The sequence below is a fragment of the Podarcis pityusensis genome (assembly GCF_964106645.2).
Source record: "Podarcis pityusensis genome assembly, chromosome: 2".
NCBI lineage: Eukaryota > Metazoa > Chordata > Lepidosauria > Squamata > Lacertidae > Podarcis > Podarcis pityusensis.
In genome coordinates, this window is record NC_138029.1 from 28727476 (window position 1) to 28738127 (window position 10652).

The 10652-nt window shown below is 47.7% G+C and overlaps 1 protein-coding gene across 2 annotated transcripts in view; it reads left to right on the plus strand.

The window, feature by feature from the left end:
• The window catches only part of NPLOC4 (NPL4 homolog, ubiquitin recognition factor), a 50360-nt gene extending 41632 nt beyond the window's left edge, over positions 1-8728 (plus strand). For both annotated transcript variants that reach the window (XM_080994615.1, XM_080994614.1), the window contains exons 14-17: positions 1004-1099; positions 3648-3764; positions 5766-5868; positions 6731-8728. In XM_080994615.1, coding sequence (XP_080850741.1) covers positions 1004-1099; positions 3648-3764; positions 5766-5868; positions 6731-6888 — 474 coding nt within the window. In that variant the 3' untranslated portion in view covers positions 6889-8728. The remainder of the gene's footprint in view (positions 1-1003; positions 1100-3647; positions 3765-5765; positions 5869-6730) is intronic.
• The last annotated feature ends 1924 nt before the right edge of the window (positions 8729-10652 follow it).

Sequence of the window (10652 nt, forward strand, 5' to 3'; positions counted from 1 at the left end):
CAGATGGGAGCATGTAGTAGTACAGTGATGATTCATCAGCAGACGATATGATAGTACAGGCACCGGTATGATTCACTGCAGCAGCATGTAATATAGGCTGGAAACTTGAACATGGTCCTCCTCCTTGTCCATGTATTTACATAGCTGCTCAAGCGTTGGGATACAGGCATTTAATGCCTGATTCATGCCACAGTGATGGCCATTGTGTTGAGCCTGCAAACTTTGTATTCCAATTGACAGCCCAGAAACATATTTATTACCCCAGCAGCAAAGGCATCTCTCTGTGTGTGTTTGGACTACCTGGGGTATAATTAAAATGAAAGGAGATTGACAGAACATGTACTTAGGAGGCGTCTGAAAAAAGAGACAAAACCGAATTTCTGAAGCCTCTCTTTACGGTTCTGTTTTTTTGTTATTCTCTAATGACTTGAGCTATTTCTGCAACTTTGGTTTTGGTTGCAAATTTTGCCGATCCCTGATTGAAAAGTCCTTTATCGGTAAGGCTCCATAGAATTGCAGTTGGGATATGCTAGCTCTTCACTTTCAGATATAACAGCTTGTAATATTAGTCCGCCTTGGGCAACGAGTGGGAGAGCAAGCAAGCATGGTCTCCTCCCTGGTGGATCCAAAAATCACAGCCACCTCACATTAGCAAAGTTTACAAGCCCTCCAGAAGATGATGTGATTTTATTATTTAAAAAATGCAGTTTCAGGAAGGGCATTGATAGTTTGAACTGCTGAAGACTTCAGCCCAGTATTCCTTCCTATTCTGTATCAGAAGATGGACCTACTCTAGAACAGCCAATGCAAGCTTGCATGTTCCTGAATCAGCCGTGCTTTTTGAAAACGAATTCCTTGTTGCCCTCTGCTTGTTTAGCCATGCATGCTGAAGTATCTCATTGGGAAATAAGGTGGGCGTTAGATTGAGGCCTAAGCATGAAACCCAACGCAAGAAATAAGGCAGTCATCATCTCAACCTTTTTTTTCTTTTTTTAAATTTAAGATTACTACTACGTTCCCCAAAGATCCAGTTTACACATTTTCTATTTCTCAAAATCCATTCCCTATTGAGAATCGTGATGTTCTGGGAGAAACTCAGGTATGTGCAAATCATATTTGGGGTGGGTGCCGGGGGGGGTGGGAAGGGGGGCGGCTTCAAACAATTTAACTGACTTTAATGTTTAAAGATCATAGGATGTTGTGCAAAAGAACAACAACAACAATGGTTGGCTGCAGATGCTAAGTAGTCTAAAAAGCTCCCGTTTGCAGTTGGTTATTGTGCTGAATTTGTGTGTGGGAGTAGCAGTTCTGTGGGGAGAAATTGCACGTAATCACATAAAATGTACTCTTAACTGTGAAGTATGTACATCAGAAGTCAGAACGTGGCTTGCGTAGATGATTGTAAGAGAAACGTTCTTGCACAATTCCTCATTTCCCCCTTAGAAACAGAAATGTTGCATTTTGCATCCCAGTAATAGGTCTCCCCAATGCACACAAGTATTTGTAGGTGTGTGCCCCTTCAGCTATCCTCTTGCCTACTACTGCTTGGGCAAAAGGTCCCCTGCAGTATATGGCGGAAGGAAAAGCATGAACACTGTGAAGAAAGAGCTGCGCTTGGGAGAGACGACACCCTAATCTGCCTTGCCCTTTCTGTTCCTGCTGTTGACACAATTTGAGCTTGTGTCTGTGGAACTGCTGGGTCTAGAAACAAATAAGACTAGCTCAGCTTTTCATTCTAGCTTTCCTGGCGACTCCTGTCAGCCAGCAAGGTCCACATATGAGTAAGTAAGTAAATTTTTATTTATACCCCGCACTCCTCCGCCAAGACTGGGCTCAAGGCAGCTAACATCACATATCAAATACCGTATTTTTCGCCCTATAGGACGCACTTTTCCCCCTCCAAAAATAAAGGGAAAATGTGTGTGCATCCTATGGGGCGAGTGCAGGCTTTCGCTGAAGCCTGGAGAGCGAGAGGGGTCGGTGCGCACCGACCCCTCTCGCTCTCCAGGCTTCAGGAAGCTCTCCGCAAGCCGTGGGAGATCTGCCTGCACCCCAAAGCCTGGGGGCACGCTGAGCTCAGCACCCCCCAGGCTTCGGGCTTCGCGCAGCTCTCTGCAAGCCGTGGGAGGGCTGTGCAAAGTCGCGCAGCTCTCCCACGGCTTGTGGAAAGCTGCCTGTTCTGGGGGCTGGGGTCAGGGGAAGCTCGGGCTTCCCCCACCCCAGCCCCGTGCCTGGGGGGGAAATAAAATTTTTTTTCTTTATTTCCCCCCAAAAAAACTAGGTGTGCCCTATGGGCCGGTGCGCCCTATGGGCCGAAAAATACGGTACATTAAAACACAATCAAACAATTAATTAAGATACAGCTTAAAAATTAGAATCAGGATACAATTAAATGACTGCCCATGAATTATAACCATAGGGGTCGGGAACCTCAAGTATTCATCAGGGCCAGCTATCCATGTTGGTCCCACATGAGCTGATAAAAGGGCCAAAGAGGTAACTTACAGGGTCCCATAGAGGGGGGGGTCAAACTGGGCCCAGACCGAAGGCCAGGCGGAACAACTCCGTCCTGCAGGCCCTGCGGAAAGATGTCAAGTCCGCAGGGTCCTGGTCTCCTGCAGTAGAGTGTTCCACCAGGCTGGGGCCAAAGCCGAAAAGGCCTTGGCCCTGTTTGAGGCCAGTTTAACCTCCTTGAGGCCCGGGACCTCCAAGATATTATTATTTGCGGACGCTAAGGTCCTCCGCGGGGCATACCAGGAGAGGCGGTCCCGTAAGTACAGCCTTGTGCATGGAACGTCCTTAGTTTAAGCCTCTGGTTCGAAACAGTGAATGCAAGTGAAAAGTAGTGTGTCAGTCCCTAGTTGCCCTTGGTGGCTATTTCAAGTAGCTAATGGCAGATGCTTTTGAAGAATACTGAGCAAGATCAAGAATGGTCTAAACTTTCTCTGGTGCTCCGTCCATTCATTGTTGTTTTTCTGACTGTTTTCATATCAGAGAGAGAACAAGTAGCTTAGTACAGAAAGGAATTGCAGGTATATTCTGGTTGGGTTGGGGATATTATAGAACTTGGTGTCTTTTCCCCAATGCACTTGTTTGACTTGCTAGGACAGTATCGGCCATTTATTCACTCCTCTTGATGAGAGATCTGGTGTCATTTCACATCCCCTTATTCCTACATCTGAATAAAAATAATTGCTCTCTTGATTTGAGAATGTGTCCTGGAAGAGCTTCATTGACCAGAGTGATTAATCTGACAGGTTTTTATTACTATCATTGTTATTTGTTTGCAACTTTTTTAATGGAAAAAACTCTTGAGTGACTTAACGTGATAAGATGCAACAGTTAAAAACAATTAAAATCGGAAAATGTAAAACAATGTATCGTATTAGATAGGGGTAGATAGCACAGGCACCGGCCGTTTTAGGCGCATTCAGTGCATGCGCAGCCATGCACACAAGCATCACCACAACCTGAAAATGGTTAGAAAAGGAGGCAGGGCAGAGTGGGCTGGCATGCGCTCCGTTGCTGCGTTTGGAGGTCAGGAGCGCACACTCCTCCCCACGCAAAACAGTCATTCCCTGTAGTGCTGCCTATACCAACCAATCCTAAGAACACTGAAATGTTTATCCTCTTTACAATTTCTACAGGACTTCCACAGTCTGGCAACTTACTTGTCCCAGAACACATCCTCAGTGTTCCTCGACATCATCTCCGATTTCCATCTGCTCCTCTTCTTGGTCACCAACGAAGTGATGCCTTTAAGGGTATGTAATGAGAAGGAAGTTAATTCTGGTGAACGGTGTGAGTTCTTGCAAAGAGAGTTCTGTATATTTAAGGGGATGGGCACCTCTGGACTCCACACAGTGTACCTTGCTTGCTTGCAGAAAGCTACATGCTTCTCTTTACATTCGCCTTCAGGTAGTTTGGCAAAGCATCTTTTCTCAGACACCACAGGCTGCCCTATCTCTTGAAGTGCCTCTTCAAGGTTGGTGGCAAAGATGCTCGTGGGATTTAAGTGCGGCAGTCTCAGCTTGGCCTTTGTGTTGTTTGTATTGGTATGTTCTTGGACAAGACAAGAGCCAACTTGGATGTTACACTGACAACTGGAAGCACTTCATTTAATTTCTCTGAATCAGAAATTCCTGCAGTAAACCATTGCATGATCAGTTGCCCAGTCTTACCAAGGCCAGCAACTTCCTGTGTTTGCGTCTCCTCCCATGCCTCCGCCCTCTTTTTATTGGCTGGGCAGCTGGCGAATATAACATCTGGAATGCTCTTCATCCCCCCCCCAAAAAAAGTAAACACCAAAAGGGTGGGGTGGCCAAGCCCTGTGCCATGTATGGAGAACTGCAATGATTTTGCATTTGCAGAACAGCTGGGTCTACCAGTAGGCAACTGGAGAGCAGGACCAGTCAGATATGCTTTGTGTTGGATAACAAGACAAAAACACTGAACAATGTATTTACTCCCTTATTATTACTATTTTTTAAAAAAACAAAAACCTGAATACTTACATTTAGTGCCAAAAAGGTGGGGCAAGTGTGATGACAAGATAGGCATGTAGCCCATAAAAAGGGGGAGGTACTTCACATTTTCACTGCACTTTGTCTTTTGGGGTTATTTGCCAGTTTCTGAATTGGGCTGATGTATATTAGTGAGAGACATATACAGTATGCGCACTCAGAAGTCTTAAGTCTACACCTCTGAAGTGGCCTCTAGCGCCCTCTGCTGTTTGGAGCACAAGATGTCCCCCTTCAGCTAAGTCATCTTCATACAGCCATGCAAGTTTGCCACTTGCATGTAGCAAGTTGTGGTTGCCGAAAAACGAATGCATGAAAGAATGCAGCTGTACTGCAACCCACCATTCAAACTCACTGCTGCCACCGCCACTGCGGTCTGGTTCTTCTGGGTGCTGTCCTGGCTGGTTGAAGGAGTTCACACTGGCAGTTCCTTTCCCCCAAATACAGCACCGTACCATGCAGGGTTGTGTTTGATGTTTGTGCGATTCATCTTCTTGTTTTATAGCATGAGTAGGCAAACTAAGGCCCGGGGGCCAGATCCAGCCCAGCTGCCTTCTAAGTCTGGCCCGCGGATGGTCCGTGAATCAGTGTGTTTTTACATGAGTAGAATGTGTCCTTTTATTTAAAATGCATCTCTGGGTTATTTGTGGGGTATAGGAATCTGTTCATTTATTTTTTTCAAAATATAGTCCGGCCCCCCGACAAGGTCTGAGGGACAGTGGACCCGACCACCTGCTGAAAAAATTTGCTGACCCCTGTTTTATAGGGTTGCTGGCCCTTTAAGCTGGAAGGGAGGTAGAGAGCACGCCTGAGATGGCACTGGGATGCTGTTAGATTGTTGGAAACTGAAGTGTATCTTTACTGCCAGTCAACACAAGCTTTTCTGCTTGCCTGATGAGACAATCAGCCATCTCTCCCCCAGCCCCATGTGCTTCTTCTGGGACTCTTCCAACCCTCCCCCAGAGCCAGTTTGGGTGTATGGGGAAAGGGCGGGGAGCCCCATTGTGATATTGGTGGTCTTTGTGGGGACGTTCGCTGGCAAGACTACTTAGCTGTGTCTGGCCCTACAGATGTGTTATTTGAAAGGATGCCTTATTGTTAAATAAGCAGTCATGTTACCACTATGGTTGGTGGATTTGGGGAGGTGGGGGCAGCTCTGGAGAAAAGAGATTCTTCCTGAACAGCCCCACGTATCCTTGAGGTAAATGGGATTAGCTGTGACCTGACCCATCATCTCTCTTCCAGGATAGCATCAGCTTGTTGCTGGAGGCAGTCAGGACTCGGAATGAAGAGCTTGCACAGACTTGGAAGAAATCTGAGCAATGGGCCACCATTGAACAGCTTTGCAGTATGTCATGTCTTTTCCCTTTGATACTAGGATTTGGGCACCTCTGCAGAGATGCTGGAGAGCTTTGGTTTTATCTGTTATCAGATCACCCAGGGTTGTGATTTGGTGTCTGAGTTCCCTCAGTCACTTGGGGGCGGGGGGAGATCTCAGTAGGAAGGAAGGGGCTTGAGCAAGGATAGCAGTCTCCCTGGCCAAAGAAAAGAAATATTTGTGAAACAGTCTGCGGGCAAGCGTGTAATCCTTGTGGATAAACAACTCTGTGAACTTGATCTAGTGCAGGAGAGCAAATAAAGTCTCTCACAAATAATACTATGAGGGGATTCAAAGTTGTACAGACCTTGCAGAGGAGGAGAAAATATAGTTGGCATATAGTAAAGGTAAAGGGACCCCTGACCATTAGGTCCAGTCGTGACCGACTCTGGGGTTGTGGCGCTCATCTCGCTTTATTGGCCAAGGGAGCCGGCGTACAGCTTCCGGGTCATGTGGCCAGAATGACTAAGCCGCTTCTGGCGAACCAGAGCAGCGCACGTAAACACCATTTACCTTCCCGCCGGAGCGGTACCTATTTATCTACTTGCACTTTGATGTGCTTTTGAACTGCTAGATTGGCAGGAGCAGGGACTGAGCAACGGGAGCTCATCCCGTTGCGGGGATTCGAACCGCCAACCTTCTGATCAGCAAGTCCTAGGCTCTGTGGTTTAACTCACAGCGCCACCCGCGTCCAGTTGGCATATAGCTCTGCACAAACTAGAGAAAGCTACCCTTTTCTGTAATGTTCAGCTGAAAATTCCCCCACTTTGTCAGAGCTTTCCTAACCCCCCTCCTGATTCTTGTTGTGTGTTTTTTTAATCCCTTTTTCTAGGCACAGTTGGAGTTCAGCTTCCAGGACTCCAAGAATACGGTGCCATGGGTGGTTCGACACACGCCACAACCTCCGCCATGTGGGCCTGCCAGCACTGCACCTTCATGAACCAGCCGGGCACAGATCACTGCGAGATGTGCAGCCTCCCACGTAGCTAGGCCCCCTCTCGGCTTAGCATTCGGGGCGGCCCTTACAGACCAACTGGTGGAAATACAGAGGCAAACCCTTAGCCAGGCAGGGGACTGTTCTTCCTCCTGGGATGACACACCCTGAGGGTCAGGGCAGGTGGGGGAGGGGTGGGGAGCGACCCACGTCGTGGGCACTCGGTGCCATCCAGCGGGTGACAGCTTGCCGGTGGAACTGGATGTTTTAGGGGGAGGGATACGGCACAGCCCCTCTGCCTGGCGCTGCTGCCTTGTCTTTTCTTTGCTCTCAGTATTGTAGAAAGCCAGCCAGTGGTCATGTTTCCCTGGAGCTGCCGTCGCGCAACCCCGTGGGCACATGGCAGTGTGGTCATGCTGCGCCCGCCCCCCCCAATCAGCTTGCATGCCACAAGCTTCCCCCAGCCTTAAGCCAGTCACAGTGAGGCAAGGCAGTTGTGTTGAAGGGGTCAATTGGGTCCCCAGGCTAGCTTGCCTAATGTTGCTCCCTTGACATGCTTTTTGCATTTAGCCCCAGAATCGCTGGGTCCCTGGTGCCTGCGTCACTTCGGTCCAGCGTCTAATTAGAGCTTCCAAATTGAGTGACCTGCACTGGCAGAACATACAGTTGCTTTGTAGCCCCCCGGGCTAAGTCCCAGACCGACTATCTCGGCTAGAGAGGAAGAGGAGGAGAGAACACGCTTCTCAACTTCGTAGGATGTCTACAGTTGTCCAGCCCAGCCACAATGGCCACAGATTTAAAGAGCTCTATCAAAACAGCTGTCTCCTGGTGCTTCTCAGCTAGAGCTAGGTAACAGAGGGCCATTCTTGCCCAAATCGGGCAGTGGGGACCAGCTGGCTTCCCGAACTGGAAGCGGGTCGCAATTTGGCGGCATCATCCTGGCTGTTTCAGGGTTGGACAGGCAGTTCACGAGCAGTTTGCTTGCTCCAGATTTCCATATGCTGTCATCCCTTTGCATTTAAAGCCAATTCCTGGTCTTTGTAGCTGTGAGCAGGCAAACCTCGCAAGTACCTTTCCACGTGCCTGTTAGCGACTTAAATAGCATCCCAGCAGGGAAAGCTAAATGGAACGTTTGTCGGCATCTTGAAAGGAGCTTTGTCTTGCTGCAGCGCGATCCAGGCAAATTGCAGCCGAGGCGCTGGAAATTCTCCTGCCTCCAGAACACTTACCTGCCTCCTCTTCCCATAACCACATTTTTAGCAGTGCCCTCGAGCTCCTCATGTCTTTTGATGTGTGAGCTCCTCCATTGCCATACAGAGATGTGCTTTCATTGTCCAAAAATTCCCAGCATCTCTGCCAGCAGTGTTAGGGCACATTGGGTTCCTCTTGCACAGCAGTATTTCTGCACCTAACTAGCCTGTTCATCCCCCAGGCAACTCCCATCAGTTTTATAGCAGAGAAGCAAGGCATTCATGCCATCCATTGGGTTATGGGGACAGAGGGCAGCCCGTAATTTTTATCTTGTTAGATGCCCACCCCAGCAAAATGTGCCTCCACCCCAGCTACCAGTTTTCTTTATGGGCCTGTAGGCCTGGCTCCCAGACAGCCGCCATGAGCGACGCAGTCTCTACCTTTCCATGGCTGGAAATACCTAGGGCTTTGTCCGTCAGGTGTTTGAACCAACACTTCACCTGGCCCTTGTTATTGCTGACAGGACATGAGGCTCTCTTCTTTCCTGGGTTTGTGTTTTGACTAGATTCCTTGAGCTCACCGGGCTGTAGCTACTCTTGCTATTCCTTTTCATTCTATGGGTTGCAGAGGTGTGTGTTTGGTTTGGACTGGAGTTGACTGAATAACAGCCCTGCAAATAAAAAAGTATATTAAAAGCGTCTGAAATGGAAGCCTCCTGGTCTGTTCTTTTGCCTGCCTTGTCCTCTTGTGTTTGCTTTTCTTCCCACCCGTTTTGAACTTGTGCAGCTCTCGGATTAACAGAGCTTTCCCCAGACAAAGCTTTGAATATTCTTCAGGGCAGTGCCCCAGTGAGAATCTTTTTGATCCGAGCTCCCCACTTTAAACCTTGTAGTCCTTGCCTGCCATAAATGCTTGCTAAGGACTTTGGCAACTGCAGGAGGGGAGCAAAATGTGGCATTTCAGCAGCCCTTCTGCTGAAGATGGTGAAGCTTTGTCTAGAGAAAAACAGTACAGTGGTACCTTGGTTGTCGAACTTAACCCATTCTGGAAGTCTGTTCCGAGAGTCTGTTTGACTCCCAAAACGGTTCGAAAACCAAGGTGCTGCTTCCAATTGGCTACAGGAGCTTCCTGCACTCGATCAGAAGCCGTGTTGGACGCTCGGCTTCCGAAAAACATTCGCAAACCGGAACACTCACTTCCGGGTTTGCGGCATTTGGGAGCTGATTTGTTCGGGAGCCAAGCCGTTTGACAACCAAGGTACCACTGTACTAGGCAAAGCTTTAGTATCTCATCTCAGAGCTCTACCAAGCAAAGCATACAGTTGACACTTAGGTGTTTATAATGTAGCTTTAGATCAGCGTCTCTCAACCTGTGGGTCCCCAGATGTTGTTGAACTACAACTCCCATCACCCCTAGCTAGCAAGGCCACAGCTCAGGGATGATGGGAGTTGTAGTCCAACAACATCTGGGGACCCACAGGTTGAGAACCGCTGCTTTAGATGAAGAGCTCACTTGAGTAGTCTAGGAGGGGAAAGCTTAGAAGGATCTTGCTAAAAGTGCTTCGCAAGCCAGTCTCCCTTGTTTTGGCTTTGTTTCTGCCCATACAACAAAGTGGCAGCAAAACATTTTAAATTGTAAAAGGGATTGTTTTATTGTAAAACACTCAACATTCCTCAGACTTGCAACTTAGAATTTGTTAAGCTTCCTGAACCTTACATGCATCCTGCCCAACATCAGTTGTCCTGGCTACAGCAGAAGCAGGTGAATGAGTGAGTCACTTCTTCCAATGTACAGTTTTGTTAATTGGCTTCAAGGAACAATGGGCTTTCGGGATTCTTGGGTTTTCAACTCTCATTTGACCATGGTTTTTTAGGAGTCAGACTTTTAATTTTGAATGTTTACAAGGGGAGGTAGTGAGTTTGGGCTGAAAGTTGGAGTGGGCTAATTCGGTACTAGCAGGGAGCTGCTTTAATGCTTATTTTTCAGAGAATGGATTCCAAAGAGCCAGATTTCTGACTATTCAAAGCATACGCAATGGAAATAAGAGTGACCCATACACACACACAGAGAGAGAGAGAGAGAGAGAGAGACTAGTAGGGATCCCTGCAGCCTCCAGCATGGACAATTGCACATCCAATTTGTTCACAACTTGCCAAGTGGCAACTTGCCATAATTCTGAAAAATTGCACTAGCAAAGGGGTGTAAGGTTAGGTCCAGCTTGTGAAATCCTTTTTAAGATAATATGGACTTGGAAGGTGCTCAATATGAAGCTGAAAGAGAATTCTATAGGCAGACATGGGTTTTCTGGATTTCTATGAAGTGTCCCAACACGTGAACCCTTCACCCAAAGCTCATTAGCTTTCGAAAATTGCCTTCCTTGTACACATGTCAACTGGCTTTGAAGAAAACTTCCCTGTTTGCATACATGCAGTAAATCCCCCTCCAGCAAAATACTGGATTCCTGCTTTTGCCCTGGGCAGTTTGCAGTGCCAGCTTTCTAGGAAAATCGTGACCTGGCCCTGCCCAGATTTTAAGTTCTTAGATGGGAAAGGGTCTTAATGCTGGGCAGAGCCCTAGCAATAAACTATGTTGCTGCCCTCAAACGCTGTCACTTGGCAGAAAAGGAAAT